This window comes from Monomorium pharaonis, chromosome 2 (genome assembly GCF_013373865.1).
Source record: "Monomorium pharaonis isolate MP-MQ-018 chromosome 2, ASM1337386v2, whole genome shotgun sequence".
NCBI classification, from domain to species: domain Eukaryota; kingdom Metazoa; phylum Arthropoda; class Insecta; order Hymenoptera; family Formicidae; genus Monomorium; species Monomorium pharaonis.
Genome location: NC_050468.1, coordinates 31790721 through 31813533, shown reverse-complemented (window position 1 = coordinate 31813533; position 22813 = coordinate 31790721). Strand labels below are relative to the sequence as shown.

Below are 22813 nucleotides of genomic sequence, written 5' to 3'. Positions count from 1 at the left end.
GAAAAGTGTTATTTATTGCAAATTGTGTATTAAGAACAAAATTTATTAATTATTTTAAAAACTTTATTGTTGTGTATAAAACACTTCAAATCTGATTAATATTTATTATCTATTAACTAATCTAATTAATATCTTCTATTAATATAATTAATAGACGAAAAAAAGGATGAAACTTTGTGCGTTCAAAAGTCATGTAAAAAGATGGCCATTAGGCCATCTGTTTAAAGATTAGGTTAGGTTTTGTTTGCGAGACACGTGCGTTTATTCCATTTATTCCGTTTATTAAAGATATTTATGGGCAAGTATTGATTTATCGAACATATTGGAGGTTGACGAATTAAAACGTATTGAATAGATCACATGATATTGAAAGTGCAATAATATACTAGTACTGATGTGAAAGTCTTGCAGATACAAAGCCTGAAATATCTTACAGATGCTAATACTTATCGGAGGTTATATTTTTGATATCAAAGATTATTTGTTAAATTGTCTATCTATATATGGATAATAGGATAAATAAATAGCTTAAAAACGATATAAGAAGGAATAGCTTAGAATAGATATAAAAAATAAAAACTATTAGAAGACGTATACAGCACTTAAAATGTCCAAACGTCCAGAGCATTTGGCACCTCCTGATGTGGTAAGTTGTAGTAAGCTTGATTGACTTGCAATTATTGTTTACTCGTAATCAGTAAACATTTAAAAAACGTTATAATAAATCAAGGGGAAACTAATGCTATTTTTTTGTGACAGTATTATGATGAAACCGAAGCTAAGAAGTATACACAAAGGTATATCTAGATAATTTTTACACCAATGGCATATATATATATATATATATATATGTATATATATATTTATTTATTTGTAATTTTGCAATAAATTAATGTTTGTACAGCTCTCGCATGATAGAAATCCAAGTGCAGATGTGCGAACGTGCTATAGAACTTCTTCTATTACCTGAGGATGAAAGTTGCTTGCTTTTGGATATTGGTTGTGGATCAGGTCTCAGTGGCAGTGTATTGGAGGATCAGGGACACGTATGGATTGGTGTTGATATTTCTTCAGCTATGCTTAGTAAGTATTTTAATTATGATATATAGTTATATTTTGTTTTCTATAGCATATGTAACATTAAGTACCTTATGTTCCTTAAGTATTAATATCATATTAATATCACTCATTTACTATACAATAGCTCAATAACTCAGAAATTATTTAGTTGTCAGCAATAAAAGAGACTTCTAATAAGAATTTGATCTGAATAAAGAATTACTTTTATTTCTGATAATTATGATACTTTTATACTCTATAATATACTTTATAATCAATAAATTAAAAATTGTTATACTAGATTAATATTAAAAATAATATTATAAAGCCTTAATGATTTAAAACATACAATTTGAAGAACTTTGTATCTGAGATATGATGTTATATGATATAACAAATGAGTAATATTGTATAAAATCAAATGAATATATAATTTTTTAGAGGTAGCTGCTGAAAGAGAAACAGATGGTGACTTGATCCTAGGAGATATAGGTCACGGATTGCCATTTAAAGCTGGTGCGTTTGATGGTGCCGTTAGTATTTCCGCCCTTCAATGGTTATGTTACGCAAACAAAGCTTCGCACAATCCTACGAAGCGCCTATATCGTTTCTTTTCGACGTTGTATGCGTGCTTGTCAAGGACTGCAAGAGCAGTGTTACAGTTTTATCCAGAGAACAGTGAACAGGTTGAATTAATCACATCACAAGCAACGAAAGCTGGATTTTACGGTGGCGTGGTCGTTGATTATCCAAACAGCACAAAAGCAAAAAAAATGTTCTTAGTTTTAATGACTGGAGGAGCTGCTCCACTTCCAAAAGCACTAGGTGTAGAAAATGAAGATAGACAAACCGTTGCTAATTCAAGAAGGTTTGATCCTCTCATTATCTTCATTTTGTAATTTATACAATCATTTTTAACATGTCGTTAATTGCATTTCTATCTTTCGAAAATAATACTAATTTCTTGCTCATTTTTATCACAGGGAATACATAAAGAAAGCGAGGGGTAAATCATTGAAGAAAAGCAGAGATTGGATTTTAGAAAAGAAAGAAAGGCGGCGACGACAAGGAAAAGAAGTTAGAGAAACTACCAAATATACTGGACGAAAGAGATCCGGTCGATTCTGAGATGTACTTTGTTAGGATAAAACACTATTTTAAATAATTTTGAATTAATTATAAATATAATTATAATATAACTAAACTTATAATAATATAAATAAACTTATAAAAATCTAATTCTTGATTCTATATAAATGTGAAATATTTGAAAATGATGTGGACATGACAAAATATTTTCTTCAATAACACATAAGCATGCTCGAAATAATTTTTTATTAAAGAATGTTTACAAGAAATAAAAATTAATCATGGCAATAATTAATAATCTAGGTATAAATGTAAACATATTTTTTAAATGATCTTAGAAATCCTTTGTAATATTTAGGTATTATGACAGTAATAAACAAATATAGATGAAAGAATTTAGTCTAATATTTTTTTTATTAATCTTTAAGTAAATAACATAAATTGTGAAATACTTCGTTGCACTCCATTAGGTAACACTTTTTTAAATTCTTCATGATCCAACCATTGATATTTTACATCATTGGTGACATCTCCATCTATATGTTTTGCCAAAAAATAAAATACTTTAGCACCGTAACTTTCTTGCTCACAAAGTTTTTTAGGATATTTGTATTTATAAAATCCGATAGGTGCATTTCCATAAAATTTTACTTTTATTTTTGCACCACATGTGTCTTGTAATACTCTCTCTGCAGTCTGTAAAAAAAAATTATATATATATATATATATATATATATATATATAATTATTTAATTTATTGTAATTATTTAAGTTAATTTTTAATATATATAATAACAAATAATTTCCATCAAATCATTTTTGTAGAATTATAAGATTATTCTTGTTATAGAAATCATACAAAATTAATTACAGAAAAAACTGTAAAACTATAAAATTGTAAACATACTTGTCTCATGGTTTCTCCTTCCTTTCGAATACCTTGAGGAGGTATCCAATAATGGGAATTACCCACTTTTTGTTGTACTAATAACAATAAATTTTTGTCCAGTTTTCGGTTTAAGGACAATGTTATATTTTGTTCGTCAAATTCTAAAAAAATACAGATTATATTAAAAGTATATAAATATATAAATCACATATAATGTAAAAAGTTTTCTGAGATTTTCAGAAGAATATTTGATACTGTGTATTGTTTTTATAAATATAAACCCCCCTTATTCTTTCATATTTTATCTTGTGCTTTGTATTTACGGAGAAAAGATTAATGCATACCTGTAATTGTTGGTGCAAACTTGAAACTGTCTAATTCTTCTTGATAGCTTTCCTCAATGTCTTGTAGAGTTTGCACCTTGGCATCTCTATCTGTATCTGCATCATCCTGGACGCTCTTTGATTTCTCTTCTTTTTCTTTCTTCAATTCATGATCAGACTTTAAACTATTTTCATATTCAATTTTTTTTAATATATTGTGAAATTTCAGTTCTATTTCTTGCATTGGCTTTATTATAACTGGGTGACGTTCTAAGCAGACAGCACTGTACAAGTCCCATTTTCTCTTAGCTGTAGCAGTACAAAACGTCCGTGCGTTGCGTTGTCGTATCACACTGGGATATATTGCAGCAGCTTCTCTTGACCCATCTGTATGAAAAAAAAAGTTACGAGACATTAATATGTAATTACAAACATGACATTATTACAGCTAAATAACAAAGTTGTAATCATATTGAAGGTTAATAGTACACAGCTAGAGTTACCACTTTTTTTAAATTATCATTTTTTTCTGATATTCAAACGGAAGAGGAAGGAAGCAACTGTTTCTGTGCCTACCCGGTAAAATCTGATTTAAATTTCTGTATGGCCGGAAAATTTGTTTCAACATTTTTCGAGTGGTTATCCCCTAACCTCAACAAAATTAATCGTCACGGTTGACGTCTCGATTCTCGATGTCTCGATCGTTCCGACACTTCGAGAATCGCAATGTTGCCATTCGATAGATTTCGTATTGTGGTCGGTCGGCCGGTGTGGAACGAGTCGTGATCATGTCGTTTCGCGTTTCGCAAATCGTGATTGACATTCAAAAGTGCATTTTACACGTAAGAAACTGTTGTGCAAGACTGTCCCGTGACAGACGTGTTCACAGCGCGTGAAATATACAATCGGTGTATGCCGTACAACTTCCGTGCTCCCGCAGTCAAGTCTGCAATGCTCTCGCACGTCTCATCCTCGCATCGCTGTTTGCCGCCCGGAATTTCTGGAAGGAAAGTGCAACGACAGTTTCCAAGTATGTGTGTGTTATATTTTAATATTAATATGTGTTGTGCTTTGATCACATTTGCAACAATATTCAAAGCGATCACAATATTTAAAGCGAGTATAGTTACAGTATTGCCGAAATACTCGATCTATTTTAAAATTAAATGCGCAATTATCAATATTTTACAAAAGGTCAACACTCGTTTGTATTTATTTTTATAAATATGTTTATATAATTGCTGATTATAATTTTCGTGGAAAATTTCGTCGAATATAAATGTTTAAAAAAGTTGTCTTAGGGGAGTAGGCAATCTGTTTCACGAATGATTACTAATATGCGTTTCTCTGATTTAAATTCAATTTTTTTGTGTTTTTGTCATGTGACATTACTTTAATTAATATGATCGCATTACTTTCAAAAGCTATAATAAGAATCCCTATTTTACTTTTCTCTGAACATAAGTAGTAAGCTTTTTTATCTGCGCCATCTGTACAAACATTCCAGAAATCATGAGAGAGACACAGTTAATTGAACAGGGGATAACAGCGGAAGTACAGTTATTTATCTATTGAGATAAACTCTAAATTATAAAATTAATGGCAAAAATTATAAATAAATGATAAATTATGAATAATTAAAGTTTAATATTATATAAATAAATTTTTTTGTACATAAAATTATTTGGTTTAATCACAATTAATACAAATATATATATATATATTTGTATTAATTATTAAAAAATACAAATTTTATATATATATATATAAAATTTGTATTTTTTAATAATTAATTATATATATATATATATAATTTGTATTTTTTAATAATTGAACTTCTAAGCCAATTCTTGCAATTAGTCATAAGTTTAATTATTATCAATTAATAATATTAATTTTTTTCAGTAAATCAATTTTTTGAGGCTAAATTATTTGGATAACCATTCTAAAAATTAATTAATATTTCTAAACTTTTAGCAATATTAGATAATTTTGCTCTTATTTTTTTTTATACCGACTGCTATTATATTTTTTGAGAAAATAACCAGTATGCGGTGAGATGGCTCTAATGCGTAATAATAATAATTCTGTATTATAATAATAAATTATAAAAAATAAAACATTTTCTTATAAAAATATATAAATATTTTGGTGATTATCTTTTAATAATTTCGAATATTTGAAGGTTCAAAAAAATTTGTAATTTTGAAGTAAACTTCAAACTTTGAAACTTCAAACTTTAGAACCTTTGAAAATTCGAAGTTGTGAAATTTGAAGTTCTCTTTGAAACGCCAAATTCTTTTGAACTTTTTTGAATATTTAAAGTTATCAAAAAGCTAACAGCTTCATTAATTGTAATAGTTTCTTTTATCTGTATAATTTCTGTTCGCATATATAGAAAAAGTAATAAGACTAATTGAAAAAATAACAAGAAAAATAACTTTTACATTGTTTTTTTTACAAAAAGTAAAATTATGATTAATTATATTATTTTATATACCATTACATATAATTATATTTTATATATAATAATTATTTTTTATGTGTATATTATTACATATATATTAAAATACCTGGAATAATTTTTACATCCAGAAAATAAAGTTCAGTCATAATTTTTTTTATTGTTTAAAACATTTCTTCTTGGTTTTTTAAAAATATTGAGTAAATCTAAATATATAAAAACTTAAATATTGTTTAACTTAATTGGTATTTGTTTGTTTAAGAAATCTACATAAAATTAACCTATGCTCTGTGATTAATAAGCAGAACAATCGATAATATATAATATCTATGCAATTAATAATAGTAACTTTAAGTAGAGTATAGAAATCATTTTAAGTGATTGCTTTTACATAATACAAAATTAATTAACTATTATTCCCATGAAAAATGTATATAATAAACGTAAAAATTAAAAATAATTTTGTACAAAAACTGCTATATGAAACTTAAGAAATTTATGCATTGTTATCAGCAAAATTGATAAAATTAGTTATAATTTTAAGATTTATTGACAGCGATTTTTTTGAATAATAATGTATAAATTAAATCTCGAGTTAAAGTCTGTTAATGATTAAAAAATGTTTATTGCAACTTATACTTTCGTTGAATAGGTTTCTTTAATTTGTCAGCACTTTGAATTTCAGCAATTGTACATACATGTAAATCACAGAGGGTGGGGGGAAGAAAAAGAACTTATTACACGAGAAATTTGATTAATTAAATTAATTGAGAGACTATTTCGATCCTTCAAACTTAGCTCCGGTCATTTTTCTAACGCAGCGAAGTGTAACGCGGGAGGACGCGAGCTCCGAACAGGTGAATGAGTACGGGAGGGCACGAATGATGAACGTCGGGGGTGCGGGAGACCGATAGAGGATACGGGCGTCGGATGGTGTTGGATCTCTTGACGGGTGCATCGATGTCCACTGGCTCCCAAGGGAAATCCACTTCATGATGGGAATCCCATTATTTCCCGAGCGATATAAAAGTAGGTAGTCCAGTCGTCCACGTGCTGTCCAGTTGAGGCTATTCCGACGGCCGTCCTCTATCCTCCCACGCCACATTGAGGCTCTGTTTTTCTCCGTTCCTCTCTTCTTTCTCTTTTTTGTTGTCTGTCCTATCTCTCTCTCTCTCTCTCTCTCTCTCTCTCTCTCTCTCTCTCTCTCTCTCTCTCTCTCTCTCTCTGCTCTTATACCATTACCATTGTCTCCTCTCGTTCGCTCCTAGATCTCACTGTTCTCCGTCCATTCGCAATCCATTTGATTCCGAGCCTGTCTCTCGAAGACGACGGAGAACCATTTTTAGTTTAGACTAATACCATGCAGTGCCATGAGATTCGGCTTTAGATACGCAATTTGATAAACAGATGCCGATTTCAAGTGTATCACGAAACTACGATTGATATGCCGTGACGTTTAAAAGAATATATTTTGATCACTTACGGAAGAGCATGTAATATTTTTTGTCATCTATATATTTAATAATAAACAATATCAAGCGTTTTGAGTTATGATATATTATTATATTAATTTATTGTTATGATTTATTAATTTATTAAAAAAAAAAAAAAAAAAAAAAACAGAATAAGCAATAATAAATCACAATTGGAACGTGTGGAATCAAAACTAACTGAGCTGGTGCTTTCGCGAAAATAAACGCTTTCGACAATTCAATATCGCCTCGATTGAATCGAGAGCGCGTACGGTCGAAGCGGATAGACGGAGGTTCTACGTTAGGAGAGCGGCTTGATAAAGAATTCCATCCCGGGGCCGTGGAATGGTCGTACAAGGTGCGGGCAGTATAAAATAAATATGTGAGACGCAGGGGGTGGCACTCCAGAAAAGATGGACGCCTGGAGAGAGGGCGTGAGTGCTCGGCACTGCCTCCGTAGTGGGGAAGAGAACGGGCTAGGTTGGGTGGACCGTGTGGAGATCGGCTGCAGGACTCACGTGTGTGTTGCTGGGTAATTGATTTCTTTGATACCACCCGCGCCAAAGGAACATTGTAGATGCTTGCCTGCGTACGTACGTAGAGCTGAAGGAAGGGACGAACGCTTCTCTCCCTTTCTCTCTCTCTCTCTTTTTCTTTCCTCCTCTCGCCCGTTTCACCCTCATAGGAGCCGACACTGGGTAAAGAGAGGAGGATCCTCCCTAGGATATAGAATGTAAGAAGGGGGTAGAATTGAGGATGGTGGCGGATCTACAGTCCTTCGGATCGATGGATATCTCTGCGCCGGACAAGGCCCTCTACCCTTACCCTTCCATCTTCTCCCCGAGGATGACCAATAACAAACACCGTCGCTTCTCTCTCTCTAATGGAGTTTTTACCGATAAAAAATTCACTCTCTTTTCTCCTTTTTCCCGCGGACGGTTTCTACCCGTTTCCTCCGCTACTTTACTACTACCAGCGAACACCTACGCCCATTCGCCCGACTGACGGACCACCACTATTCTCTAGCACCTTCCAAACGCTGCCTATGGAGCGAAGCTTTCTTCGCGACATCCTCCCGAGTTACGATGTGACCGTTGCATTTGACTGGAGGATACTGCACGGAACATCGTAACGGATAAAACATCCGTCGCCGAGAAAACGCTCCCGACAATTACATTGTACATGCTAATACATGTCAGTGCAAACAATAAACGTAAATGTTTACCAACACATTTTGAATATATGATATGATCTAATCATTTCTATTTGATTGATTTGTTTGTAAAAATTCATTAAAGTTTATAGCCAAGATAAATATAATATAACAAATAATTTAGAAGTATCTTAGAATTACATAAATAATACCATGTGAAAGGAAATCTGAATAGATCGGTGTTTAGAAGTAGAGATCAAGATATTTTCGCAGACACTGTACGGTATATAGAGAACAGGTGGCTCAAACGGTTTTGGGATTGTGGTCGTCGTCTTGTAAGATATGCAAAGTGACACGCGAATGTTGGAGAACTAGGCAGTTTGTGGTCGTTGAACGGCAGTAGTGCGGGGTCGGTTAGCTTAGTTCGGCCAACAGCGGCCGGGAATTCGAGCTCTATCGTATGCTGACGGTATGTATCGATTGTTCCGTGATATAATGCTAGCCACGCACATATGAGACCATGCGGGTGCTTCGTGCCGAGTTTGTGTATTCGATTCTCTCTTAGTGTTGTTGTACACAGGCATCCTTGCGTAGGCATTTTGCACAATAGATTTCATTGCAGAAAAGCACTTATAATTGTTACGATATAAACGATAGTATTTGCGAATTTTATCATTGGATGCTATATAGAAAAATAATTATTAGTTACAACTTTTTATTTTTAAAGTTTATGTTTATAATCAACATTTAATATTGTCGCGCAGTAGAAAGAAAAATCAATTAGAGTCAGAGAATGCAGAAGTAAATATTTTTTTTTTTCTAAAGCCCTTGTATTCTCTCAATTAAATTTAATTTGATTTAAAAAACTAATTGAAAATTTTGATTTTTTATGATTGTCTATTTTCTTTTCCAATTTTTATCTCGTTTATTTAGAAGCACCTAATTTTTAATTTTTATTTTTAATTAAATAAAATTAATTGTTTCTATATTTTTATTTAAAAAATGTCACATCAAAAGATTAATAAAAAAATATTAATATTTTTTTAAATCTCACTTGGGATGCATGTTTTAAACAAATGGACGAATCTCGAGTAGGTACAGCTCGAGGCGCTTAAACAGAAGAAACAAAGCCAAATAAAATAACAATTAAGGATTAGTACTAAAAATATTAAAAAATTAAATAATTGTGTAAACAAAAGATATTCTATACATATCTATTTTAGATTATAAAACTTGAATATACATACTTAAGAATATTAGAAAATATTATTTTATAAAAATTACATAAAAACTATAAAAAAACTATATATTGTTTAACATTTTTATACATAAAAGTTTTATAAAGAAGATTTATTCATTTGTTGTTAAAAATTAAAATATTAAATTATGATACCTTTTTTGCAATTTTTTGGGACAAATATTATAAAGTAAAATTTTACATTTTTTATATCGAAATATTTGAGAAATTATGTGGAGAATTTAAGTACATACATTTGCTTTTATTTACATCGTTTTAATTAGTAGATACTCAATTAAAATAATTTGTACGTTAAAGTATCAGGTATCAGATACTTGTAAATTGATCATCATTATCATACTCAGTTGAAAAGTAGCAAAAAGAGATGTCTAACTCGAGAGTTGTGTGTCAAAATTTTTATGTAAAGATCTTAAAATTTTGTGTTTGTGTACACAAAAAAGTACAATAAAAATGCAATATCTTCTATGCTAATAAATAAGACTTAAATCACGTGTAAATGAGAGTACATTTATGAAACTTGAATAGACTTGAATTAAATAATTTTTTAAATTTTCTTTGTTATTTATATAATTTCATATATATATAAAATATTGTATATATATATATATATATATATATATATATATATATAAATTTAATACTTTTTTGATTTCTTAAAATTATTACATCTAGTGGGAATAATATGTAATGTCAAAAATTCAAAATTGACATACATTTATATATTTTAAGAGCATAATTTTAAAATCTAATTACTCATTTAATTAAATCTTATTAGAGATTTGATTAAAATATTTTTTACTTTAAAACGTAATTATATTAAAAATTAAAAAAAAACACTGTATTGATTATTAGCTAAGGAACCAAACATGAAAACAATTTATTAGTGAATGATCATTCAAATGTTAATAGATAAGATTAAGTATTAGATTAGATATTCTTTCTATTTTATATTTTTTTATTTTGTAAATATATCATAAATTTCTTATTTGTTCATTGACTAGTAGAGTAATCCTATATATGACAGTATATCTATGCATATAAAGAGGGCAAGAATATTGGAATAAAATAATGATCGATGCATATGAGGAAGAAGGCAATGCCATTGTATCAATAATTAGTGATATAAAGAAAGGCTAATAAACGTAATCTAATTGAAGAATTCAGTCGAAGATTCTTTTATATTTCATAAAAATGTTTGATAATTTTACTTTTTTGAATCTTTTTTTTCAAAGCTTTAACATCCATAAAAGATGTAAAATTTAATATTTACGAAAATAATATTTATATATATGTACACGATCATTTCATTGCATATACAATACATTGCAAGAATACGTATATACTTGCATAGTTATATGTACGTAGGTAGACATGTAAAAGAATGGAATGCTAGGATAAAAAAAATGGTGCGTGAGAGAGGAAGCTGGCGACCGAGATGCTGTCATTCCTACGAATGTCCAGCGAGACGAAGAAGGTCCACGCTCAAAGAAGGTCGACAAACGAGTAGCGTCGGCGCTGCCCTTGCAAGCTTCCTCGTGTATTGATCCTCATAATTCGGCGGGGGTGGAGGGTGGCCAGGACGGCGGGGAGATGGCGGCAGAGCGGTTCGGGCTAGAAGGGGAAGCGGCAGTTGGCAGCGGGGTGGTAGCAGATAGGGGGGCTCTGAGCCCCACCTCACCAACCGAGAAACGTATGCGTCGTGGCACGGCTCGGGGGTGGCTGGAAGAACGGAAGAAAGGAAGGAGCGAAGGAGGCAGAGTAGGGCGCACCCGCGACCAATAATAAACCGGCCGCGTTATGATAATGTCATATCATAGCGTAACGCGATATCGGTACGTCTTATGATTGGAGCCGCGGATCTTCCAATGAGATCGCGTCAGGGTGTCTTATCCATATTCACGGTATTCTTCTATCTATCTCGTCATTTCGTTTGCGGAATATCTGGCTGTACTCGCGGTTAAAACTAGATTTCGCGAATATATTAAGAGAGAAAGGGATTGAATAAGATTGCAAGTTTTATTATTTTTCTATTTGATTTAAATATGACAATTTAAATGCAGACTACTGAGAAATCTCGTAAATATCATGTTATGTGTTTTATGAATTCAAAAACATGTTTCCCACATGTGCTTTTAATCCATGTCGATTGTACGGAAAGAGCCTCTTGCAGTTTATATAATAAATACAAAATAAAATATTGTGAAATATATCTATTTTACAATATTATTAAATTATGTATATTCATCGTAGGACATATTAATAATTAATTGGAAATGATACCAATATGTTCCATCATACTTGTTAAATATTGATTATATAAATTATTATTTTACGGACTAATCTGTATGCCGCCTTGCTGTAGAGAAACACGAGCATTTTTAAGAATATAAACATTGTTCTACGTTTTCTTATTTTGAGATCATGGAAAACGCGAAACGTTTCACCGACACATTTACTGTAACGCACAACAGACATAGCGACTGTTTGTATATACGTATATACCGCCCTGAGTTGCTCTCCTTTACATCGATATTTCTTTCCCCGCGATAAAATTCAACCTTTCAGCCGACCAGTGTTTTACGGCCAATAGGAGGCCAGGAAGAGAATCGCCCGAATAGCGCAATACACGTAGGTATGGCGTTTTATTGGCGGTGGAAATGGGTTCGTATATAGCTTTCGGAGTATGGTATCGGAGGATATTGATCCTCGCGTCCGTCAAGCAGTCTGATGGTCTTCGAGTCTTTCCCGCTCCTGCGCTTCCCGCTCATCGTCGGTTTCTTTCGGTCCTGCGGCTCCTCAGGGACACGAGAGAACTAGCCCTCTGGGAACTGAAACACCCCCTGTTTACACAATGCGATCGTGTTGAGTTATGAATACTTACGCCATCATCATATATGTTCATTTTTATTCAATTTTCTCATTCTGGGACTCAAGGAAAAACTTTTTCTTGAGATGGTAAAACGTTAAAAAAAAAAGTAATTTATTTACTGAGATATAAACTAAGTTGATCTAAAGTTTTTCAAGTGGACTAAACAGTTTCATTTTTTCAATATTTTATAATACGTTTGAAGTACTGCTAAGGGCACATGTGTCGTAGTGTTGGTTGCATTACCGGGCAAATATCCGATTCCTCCGGCAGAAACGTTTCGTCAGTCTCGTCGGAACGTAGGGCGCGCGATGAGGAAAGAACGTCGGGTGGCGAAGAGTGGACAGTGGTCTGCAGAGCAAGGCTGGAAGATTTGCGCGCGCATCTCGTGTACCCCACCAGCATAGGTGCCCTTTTGAGCCCACCTACACACGAGTGCCGTACCACTCCTCCGCGAGCACCACCGCGAGCAAGTTCTTGGCGCACCTCGAAGGGTGCTTCTCGGCCTTCTCGGCCCGATCGCTCTTCTCACGGAGGAAAAATTCAATATTAATAACGAGGCGGAGTGAAGAAAAGTCCGCAATGCGCCAAAGGCGCGGCGGATCCGGATCGCGCACCGCCATAAACCCTCGCGATCTCCGTAGGTGTGAGATCATAATGCCGACCAATGAGTACGCGAGGGCGTACGGTCCATGGGGTGAGGCCGATATGATGGATTTATGGATCTAATAAAAAGAGCTCGCGGGATTGGCCCTCGCGGAATATGACGGGCGGGGCTGGCAACAGAGACGGTACACCCCGTTGAATTCAGCCACAACCACCACCGTCACTCACCCCCCTGTCGTCCTTTACCTCCTCATCCACCTACAATCTCCCTCACGTTCCCCTGCAGCGACCACGAGAAGGGGAGAACGTCCTCTCCCGTCCTCCGTGATGTTGAGTGGGGATGCAATCTTGATGTATTTCACCTTCTCCTCATCTCTCTCTTTCCATCTCTCTCTCTCTCTCTCTATCTCTTCCTTTCTCTGCTCCTCGTATCCAGCTTACTCTCGCTTTATGCTTCTCTTCATCTTCCTCTTTCTCTCTCATTTTCGTCATTTCCGTATTTCTCCGTTTCCTTGCCATTCCTCGCTTTCCCCTGAATTAGATCCTGAGATCAGAGACGGCAAAACAGGTGAGGGTCGTATGCGGTAGAGTCATATTTACTCATCCATAGATGGTCTTTAGCACTTTGGGTCAGTTCTGTCTAGTTTCAAGCATCTCGTTAAAGCGATTCGCGAGTAAGGACAAACGTCAAATTGTAAGAAATATTATTTTTTTTACTCTTAATAATATAAAAAATACATATTACACATTATATTTAAATAAAGTTTATATATATTTATATTTATGTTTTTGTTACTTTTTTCTTTTAATACAAAAATATACTTGATTGAATCTCTAAAAGTTTTGTGATATTCTTACCTGTTAAAAAATGAAAATTTTTTAATAAATATATGTGTGAAATATTCTTTTTTAATTTGAATATTTCACACATATATTACATTCATTGTAATATATCACAAAAATTTGTGTCTGTGTGTGTACTGCACACAATTATTTTGTTATTATTATTCATAATTATAATATAGTATTGTATATATATATATATATATATATATATATATATATATAGTTATATATAAATGTACATATATATAATTTTTTATATACTAAAATTTATGTACAATTTAATATACATAAAATTGTGAAATATATTAGTTTTGAAAATTAGTATAAATGCCATTGATCCATTTTGTGCTATTGTGACGAATCTAACGACACATAATATGATTTAGGTCTGACTAAACTTCCTTTTCTGTATTGAAAGTTGCGACTAGAGGTAACGGTGTCTCTCGCTGCGCTTATAGAAGCGCGTTCTCCTTTTTCACTTCCGCTTTCTCCTTCTATTTTGCTACGTCCAGAAAGCTCCATAGCCGCGTTGAGAACGAAAGCCGAGAGTGCTGTATTGCAAACTTTGTCCTTCTTTATCAAATTTTATTGTTAAGCTGGAAGCCGAATAGCCACTTCGCGTCGATGTTTTCTTTTCATATGCCTTAACTTTTCTATTTAGCATTTATTATTTCTGTCTTGACTTTTCATTATTGGTTTATATCTTATATCCTATTTGCTAAGACACACTGAACAAAAGTGTTATTATTTTAACAGAGGTTTTATTGTGTTTTACATTTATCATTACACGATGAAAAAAAAATTCTCAATTCAGATTAGTTATAGAAGATAATTTACTATAAATTATAAATTAGGAATATATAATAGATGTATAAAAAAGGGATTATTTCTCTTGGGTATAGTTTCTTGGGAATGTGTTTCTTAAGGGTAGGGAGGGATTTGCAGAGATAAATAATATCCCTTTTCCAGGCACGAGAGAGGTAACTAATCTGTATAATATGCCGTAGTTGAGACGCTCATCTGTTTTCTCTCGCAGGAAGAACTTTGTCCCATCATGAACGTAGATGAAGCAGACTCTACTATCGATTTTGTCATATTATTGTTATTAAATACCTGTCGAATCTAATAGACATAAAAGAAATTATTAAATAATAAATATAGATTTTCTATAGAGAGAATAAATGCATAAGATGTATTTTATATATTTTTTGATATTGCAATTTTTTATATTATAATTGATAATTGCATACACAAAAATATATATTAAATATATCAATAAAATAAATAAAATAATCTTGATACACTACATATCATTCATAAGTATGAAATGTTATTGTTAAGAATAATTAATTAATTTTATTATATAAAAATTATTAAATTTAATTTGCATAGAAATAATCTATTTGCTTCTAATTTGCTTTTTAAATGAATAAAAAAAAAACAAATAATATAAATACATATGTCATATCGCGTATATTAAATGATTGAAACGTATATAACAAATGGTCATATAATTATATAGAATTAACAATAATAAACATATTAATTATCTAAGACAGCAATACAAAATGAGAATAGAGATTATCTCATTTTTATTATACAAATTTTACGTGAATGAAAGAAGTCACGATAATACTTGTTTATATCTTTTTTTTTTCTCAACGACTGTGGAGAGCTTAATTGAAACTGCTCTTGAGATTTTTCTGGAAGAACGTTTTCAAAGCGAAGGCTTGCGGCTCGATGCAATGGCGCAGCCCCTCGTGTCGGCGTATTGCGCCAAGATAAATCTTTAAAAACGGTCGACGCTTACCAGGGGCGTCGGCGGGCATAAGTCAGCCCCTATCTGAAAATATATAGCAAACTCGCCGATTTAGAAGTAAACTGTTTACAGCGTGTTACTCCACGCCGCGGGATATCCGGGGCATACTCATCCCGCGCGCGCCCTTACCCTCCCTCTTCTCCCCACCATCGTTGTGTGAACGTCGAGAAAAGGGTGAATTCCACGTGGCGTACAGAAATGGAAACGAAGGTGGGAAGGGGGCAAGAAGGTGGGGTAGGCGGAGGAGTGTGCCGTGAGGCATTTCAGTACGTTATCTAAACGCGTTGAGTTTTCGACTTCGGGGTGAGCAGGGGGAAGGTTCAGGTGGAAAGGAGCGGAATGGTAGATGAGGTAGGCGGGAAGGGGAGGGTGATCGCGCGGGCTCGCTGGCATTGCTTAGCCGTTTATTCTTCATAGCAATGGTTTCGAGGGTTTCTCTCTGAGGGTGGCTGTATACGCGAGAAAGAGAAGGCGGCGGACGGAGGAAGAGTAGGTAACGGAGTGGGGGGATGAGATCAAGATATAACCACGGAGAGAATTACTTTCAGGCTCCCGGCCGCATTATATCCACGCCGCTTCGGCGGCTAGGCGGGGGTTGGTAACGGGCGGCAGAGGTGGAGGGTGGACCGGTTGGTTCAGGGCGATAGAAGAGGCAGAAACGGACGAGGTGAAGAGGGGTGGTATAGCCGAGGAGCGGCTCTTTAATGGCCGGATCTCGGAAATTGTGCGCACATATATCTGCTGGCAGATTTATGAAAGTGCTTTTCTTCTGAAGTGGGGAAAGCTGCTGCTCCTGCTGCTGCTGCTGCTGCTGCTACTACTGCCGCCACCTCCGCTGCTACCACCGCCGCCACCACCGCCACCGCCGCCACCGACGCCGTCGCGGCCACCACCGCTGCCTCCGCTGCTGTTGCTACTGCGTTCTGTTGTCGCTGCCGCCGCCACCGCTGTCGCCGGCGCTGCCGATGCCGTCGCTGCTCTGCTGCTACTACTGCTGCTGTCGCTGTTATTGCTACTACTACTGGATTTGGAATAGTGCTAGTGGTGATGGTGACGGCGGTATTGGTAGAGGTGAAGGCGGCAACAGCGGGGGTAGCGGATGGCAAAAGGAGAGGGGAAGTATACTCTTTACCCCAACCTGGGATCTTCGGGCCTTGCCTCGCCTCGCCTCGCCCTCTACTCTCTCGGAGCCACCTCACCTCACCTTTACCGATCGAGGGAAGTCTCGTGCTTTCTATCCTCCCTTTCCTACCCTCCGCTTCTGTGCTCTTGCCCACCTTCGATGTAAACTTTCCTTCTCATCCTTTCTTTCGCGATCTCTCGCTCTATCTCGCATTGCTGTAATTTTCCAGTGGGAGATTTATACGACGTTAAGATATGTGTTGTATACCTTGCTACTACGCTGCTGTGCCGCTTTTCGCCACGGTCGCGCTGATTTATCGAAATATTTGCCGAACGATACGCCGCGCCAGACCGTTGCCGATCGGATTACTTTTATTCCGACGGAGGAAATATTTTCGAACGAAAATATTTATTTCAATTTTATGCAATATTTATATTCTGAATAAAGACGTTCGTCACATTATGCACTACGAGTCTTCGTGAATTTAGAAAACATTGAGAAAGAGTTTTGAACGAAACAACAATAATATTTTTTAATATATTTGTGCGTTACACACACACACATTGTCCTCGTACACAATGTAATACACACATACAAATGCAAGAAATATATAAGCAAGTTGCTTCAATCTCGAAAGTTGTACGAGGTACGAGAGGAACGTTATGCGAGGTGACAGGGAGTGAGTTATCCCCGCGATAAGTGCGAACGAGGCATGAAAGAGGGAAAGTTTCTGCGTGATCATTCTACTATTGACACAGCATTCCCTTCCATCTCCATTGATGATCGATGTGAAATAGCCGTCGCAAAGCGCGAAATATTATCACGATTTAACTTGTGCCATTAACACGATTGAAAATACGAGTCTATCATTGAAAGGGCAATGGTCCTTGTCACTTTCCCTCTCAACATTCTTTTAGCGCCTTTTTTCTCTATTTCTCTCTCTCTCTCTCTTTCTCTTCCTCTCTTCATATCTCTCTCTCTCTTTTGAAAGTGCTCGTCGTTCGATACGGATTAAAATTGCTGTCGGACCGGCAAGGGGGTGAAATCCGCGCGTGCCGGATCGCGAAAGTAAAAATGGCAATCGCGGTTTGATATCTATTCGCCCCTACCACTTTCGGTTTGCTTTCCCTACCATATCGCGCTGCCATTCCCTATCCCGACGTGTCCGTATATTTTCCGTCTCTTTTGTCTACGCGATCGCGACACGCTCGTGCTCCTTGTCGGAATACATCACGAGCCCAAACTCGTAGAAGTATAAAACAAAGCTTCTACCCCTCAGTTTCATCCCTATCGGCGCATAAACGGGGCCGCTTACCGAGAACGCGGCATCGCGGTGGCGCGCCTCGCGTCTGGGGTGGCTTCCTTCGCTTGATTTCTCAACGCTGCGTATAAATTGATGCGCCGTATATGGGAGGAGGGAAAAGCTCTCGTGCGCTTGGCGGCGTTTCCCTTTTTAAACGGGCGATATTCCACGCGGGATGCGGCTGAACGCTCTCGTGGGCGACGATGCGGGGCTGATATTCAAGGTTGAAACAGATCGCACCGCAATTTCCGCGCTCTCCCTGCTCCTCTTTTTCTCCCGATGTTTTTACTTTCAGCGGAAAACTCGCTACGCTCAATCAAGATTTCATATCTAGTCGTGCTTATACCGAAAGAAAAAAATCATTGCTGCCACCATATCACTGTAATTTATAGTCACTTTTGGATTCAATCATATTTTTATAGTTATTCAACAATATTAATTGTAGTTTAAATTATATTGAAGTTCTTTTAATCATAATATTGCTGTATACAACTTATGATATGGCTGCCATAACCATAAATGGAGATTTTGATATAAGTTGTACCATAAAATATTCACCATAAGCATCCACTATAATATGATTATTATCACCAATATTATACTAATATAATTAATTATTTATAAAATGATATTATTGCCTATAATTATTTTACGGCTGTGCAATTATAGGCGTAAATATTACATATTTTTTTCTCAGTGTACCTTGAGAAAAACGTTTAATAGTTGTGATGCATATAATAAAATAATTATGGTTAAGAACTCCATTTTTATAATTACTACTGCTACATGTTAGTAATAATAACAGTTATAGTGTGTATACACAGTTCTATCGACCATGAAAATATTTCACTATAAATTATGATAATTTTAAATATTAATACAGTAAAACGTTAAAATACAACAGAAGCTGTAGAGTCATTTATTAATTTATCGTTGTTAATTTGTTTTTTTTAATGCGTTATTGAGTAACACCGCTTATGGAAAGTGTCATAGATTGGGTAATGATTCCGTTGTGAAGAGAGAAAAAGGAGGATAAAGTGTTCGTTGAAGCGTCGGAGAAACCGATCGCAGGCAGACGAACGAGCGGAACATCATCCGATCTGCGAGTTTTAGCGAGCGCAGAATTTACCAGAGCAGAAGTAACGGCTGGCGTGGTTGTGACAGCAACCCTCTATCTCTTGGTTTAACCCCCTCGCCGCCCCTTCTCTTCTTTCTCGCGAATACCCCCTTTGCTTCGACCTAACGTTTTCACCGCAATTCACCCCCTCATTGCTGCTCAAACGTCTTAAGCGCTCCGCTGTACCTGACATTTGCAATCTTCTTGAACTCTCGGAAAATTATAATACGGAGAATCCTACTACATCGATCACGATTAGATGAGGTCTTTTTCTTTCTTTTTCACAAAAACCTCAGCGAGATTAGTTGAAGCTTTTGTTGTAAATGTTTCGTTAGATATCAACATATTTAAATTGTAGTAGTATTTATCTATACTAACATTTAAATAAACAAATTAAAATTATAAGTTAAATTTAAAATTAATTAAGAAATTTTAATTTAAATTTTCATATGTGTACTTTATACGTAGTAATAAAGCTATCGAGAGATCAAATAGAAGATTGTAATTTATTGATTGTAAGTACAATGTATATGCAGTCTCGCACGCGCATACCATGCAAGAGAATTTCTCTCGGTGGGCGGTACTTTATGATATCTTGGTTATGAATGGAGTAACCATGGAATGTTATTGGTCCGTCGAATCGAACCAACCCATAGCCCGGGGTTATCATATCTGTTGGATGATACGCCCTCGCTGTATGCTCCACCCCGAACAACAATAATTTAAGAGCGCGAGGGATAGCCACCGCGCCGCTGTACTTGAAAAAAATAGCGAAAAAATGAAGGCACGCGATTCTAATCGAGAAAAAAAGAATAAATAAACTTTGCAATCTTATTAACGTATTTTCAAGGCATTATTTAATTACAATATTATAATATAATAAAATAATAAATATTTTTGTTAAAATTCAATTAGAATTGGTTGATAAAGTCTTATGTTTTTTTTTAAAGCCGTTTATACTACTAAATATTACTAATTATAATTCTTGTTAAAAGTTTCATCTAAAACGCTTCGGATTATTATACATTGTTCACGCAAAAATTATGTAAAAGATTATTTATACGATCGTTGTAGAATACGGTTGAAAGACTTCTTTTCATCATGTAAAATAGTTTTTTCGCAAATTATTATAAATTTATTGTGCTTGAGGAAAATTACATTCAGGATAAACACGCGCGTCGAGATTGAACGAAGATCCTCGTGGAGGATCACAATCTTGACGTCACCAGAGAGAAATCTTTGGAAGTCTTGGAGGCCGCTAGGAATGCCAACCCTCCAGCCTCATTAACATCTTGCGTTTCCATCACCCTCAACCTTGTCCTCCTAAGACCATCTTCATCGTTACAATCGGCTTTAATATTCCTACGTACTGCATATACACAAATAGTTTTGTTTTGCAAATTTTAAAAGGTTGAGATATTGTTATTGAACACAATTCCGTTGAAGTTTAATTAATTATAATATATACCTGGAAGTTATTCATTAAGTCAAGATATCATGCATTAACAACTTTAATATGTTGATCATAACAACAATTTTAACAAGTTCTTATTATGCCAGTTAAAGTAAAAGTAAGCAAAATAAACATTTAAAACTTTATTCAGAAAACTGGTTATCAATATTCAGAGAAAAAACTTCAATACCTAAATTGACCAAAAGACTAACGAATGCTGAAACAAAAGAGACGAATTTAAATTATGCAAAGAGATTCGTGTGAACGAATAAAATTGTAATTTATTATAAATTTTTACGAAATTCTTAGTTGATTTACTTGTTCACAAAATTTGTGTATCGTTAAATTTGTTTCTTTGGTAATATTCAGATTAAATCATTAAGCGCCAATTGTTTCAATTTTTTCGTAAACTTACTTATCAGGTAAATGTGTGCTTGTCTTTATTTATTAAAAAAAAATAACGATAGATACATACTTACCTGATAGGTAAGTTTACCAAGAAGTTGGAACAACCGACTTTAATATAAAATGTTGTCATTTACGTCCACAAAATAGAAATAATTTACATCTTACATGTATACAATATAAACTATATGAATTATGTTTTGTCGTGTTATCTGTATAAATAATAATCCATAGATTATAAAACATTAAGATTTTATTACAAATAATAAAAATTTCATTTTTTAAATATATACTTTTATTAATAATAAAGAAAAAATATATTAACAGTTTTATAACTTAATTACTTTTTCTGTATTGTATTGTCCAATTTACATTACCCGTATTGTCTACATGAGAAAGATTTGATAAACAATACATAAATAATTCATGTAAACGTAATTTTGAAATTTATGGCTAGTCCTAGTATACATACATGTTTACATGAATGTGATAATTACAATTTTATTCGAAAAAGCAGTAATTTCATATATATTCGTGAATATTGCAAAAACTGAATATCGATTTAAAAAGTTAAAAAATATTTTGCTTAAGCAAAAACTGAAATTTTAATTAATTATTGGTTTATCACTGATAAATGCATTAAATGCAGTTTTACGCTTGCTCTTTGATAGGCGCGCAAAGCAAAGCTCATTCCGTGGGATTGAAGGAGTGCGGATGGTAGGCCGAATCGAGTGGAATGGAGCGAGGTGAGTGGAGTGGTGTGCTGGAACCAGAGCCGGGATGTTTACGTTGGGGAAATCTTACTAAAGAATGGTGGTGCGGGGTGGAAAACAGCTGGGCAAGAAACCAGCTCGCATCTCATAACGAGGGACTTCTTCGTCTTCTTCTATTTTCCGTGGGCGTTATCGGGGAACACGAGGCGAGAGAACGGCGAGGGGGGGGGGGGTGGAGGAGAACGGCCGCGGGGAAGCTAGAGGGGTGGCAATTATGCTACCGCTGTCTCCGGATAATATAAAGTGTCTCTCCCCGACCCGTGCTGCCTTCTTTGTAATCTTGCATAATTTATTTCTCGCTATTGTTCCCGCCATCGAATTTTTGCTCCGCCTTGTCGAGGGAGAACGCGCAGCGGCGGCGACTTGCGGCCCGCGTGATTCTACTTCGTTGAAGAAAATTCCAATTGCGGAATTTCGTTCTGGCCTTCTTGTTCTCGGCAATCCTTGAATTTATTGTGCGATGCTTTCCACAATTTCACTGCACACTGCTGGCTCTCTTTCTCAAAAGCGTACATACAGCAGATTGCTTTTGTTCATATATACATAATCATCTGTGTTGTACGAGTCACAATTGAAAAGTATTTCTATTAGTTTTGATTTCGTAAATTATTTTACACCATGCGTATATATAACAATATACGTCTATACAACAATAAAATTATATGCTATGGTACACGTAAAATCTTTTTTTAGATTTATATTCTTTTTACCTTCAATGATAATTTTTCACGCGAGAAAAAAATGTCGCGAAGGGGTTAATTACATTTCCACTACTTTTTTCTTCATGTCTCAGTT

At 34.7% G+C, this 22813-nt stretch overlaps 3 protein-coding genes and 1 long non-coding RNA gene across 4 annotated transcripts in view; 2 read left to right on the top strand and 2 right to left on the bottom strand.

The window, feature by feature from the left end:
• The first annotated feature begins 15 nt into the window (after positions 1–15).
• Positions 16–2298, top strand: LOC105838577 (probable 18S rRNA (guanine-N(7))-methyltransferase). The gene is made up of 5 exons (XM_012684239.3): positions 16–646; positions 760–797; positions 905–1083; positions 1501–1927; positions 2043–2298. The coding sequence occupies exons 1-5, from the start codon at positions 608–610 to the stop codon at positions 2185–2187; spliced, it is 828 nt and encodes a 275-aa protein (XP_012539693.1). The 5' UTR covers positions 16–607; the 3' UTR covers positions 2188–2298.
• A 245-nt stretch (positions 2299–2543) lies between these two features.
• On the bottom strand, positions 2544–4075 carry LOC105838578 (39S ribosomal protein L46, mitochondrial). The gene is made up of 4 exons (XM_012684241.3): positions 3937–4075; positions 3382–3747; positions 3056–3198; positions 2544–2844 (listed from the first exon to the last, which is right to left on the bottom strand). The coding sequence occupies exons 1-4, from the start codon at positions 3986–3988 to the stop codon at positions 2572–2574; spliced, it is 834 nt and encodes a 277-aa protein (XP_012539695.1). The 5' UTR covers positions 3989–4075; the 3' UTR covers positions 2544–2571.
• Positions 4076–4265: 190 nt separating this feature from the next.
• The window catches only part of LOC105839254 (homeotic protein spalt-major), a 296514-nt gene continuing 277966 nt past the window's right edge, over positions 4266–22813 (top strand). Inside the window, exon 1 of the mRNA XM_036283383.1 lies at positions 4266–4390. The gene's annotated coding sequence lies outside the window, so the exon portion shown is untranslated. The remainder of the gene's footprint in view (positions 4391–22813) is intronic.
• LOC118644580 lies at positions 10651–13829 on the bottom strand. The gene is made up of 2 exons (XR_004962347.1): positions 12820–13829; positions 10651–12535 (listed from the first exon to the last, which is right to left on the bottom strand). It is a non-coding gene; the product is annotated as an uncharacterized LOC118644580 (long non-coding RNA).

Coding starts and splice junctions, on each gene's coding strand:
- LOC105838577 (XM_012684239.3), top strand. CDS start 608: ATGTCCAAACGTCCAGAGCATTTGGCACCTCCTGATGTG. Junction 1,084..1,500: donor TATTTCTTCAGCTATGCTTA/GTAAGTATTTTA, acceptor ATAATTTTTTAG/AGGTAGCTGCTGAAAGAGAA. Junction 1,928..2,042: donor ACCGTTGCTAATTCAAGAAG/GTTTGATCCTCT, acceptor TTTTTATCACAG/GGAATACATAAAGAAAGCGA.
- LOC105838578 (XM_012684241.3), bottom strand. CDS start 3,988: ATGTTGAAACAAATTTTCCGGCCATACAGAAATTTAAATCAGATTTTA. Junction 3,199..3,381: donor GTTTGCACCAACAATTACAG/GTATGCATTAAT, acceptor GTATTTTTTTAG/AATTTGACGAACAAAATATA. Junction 2,845..3,055: donor AAGGAGAAACCATGAGACAA/GTATGTTTACAA, acceptor TTTTTTTTACAG/ACTGCAGAGAGAGTATTACA.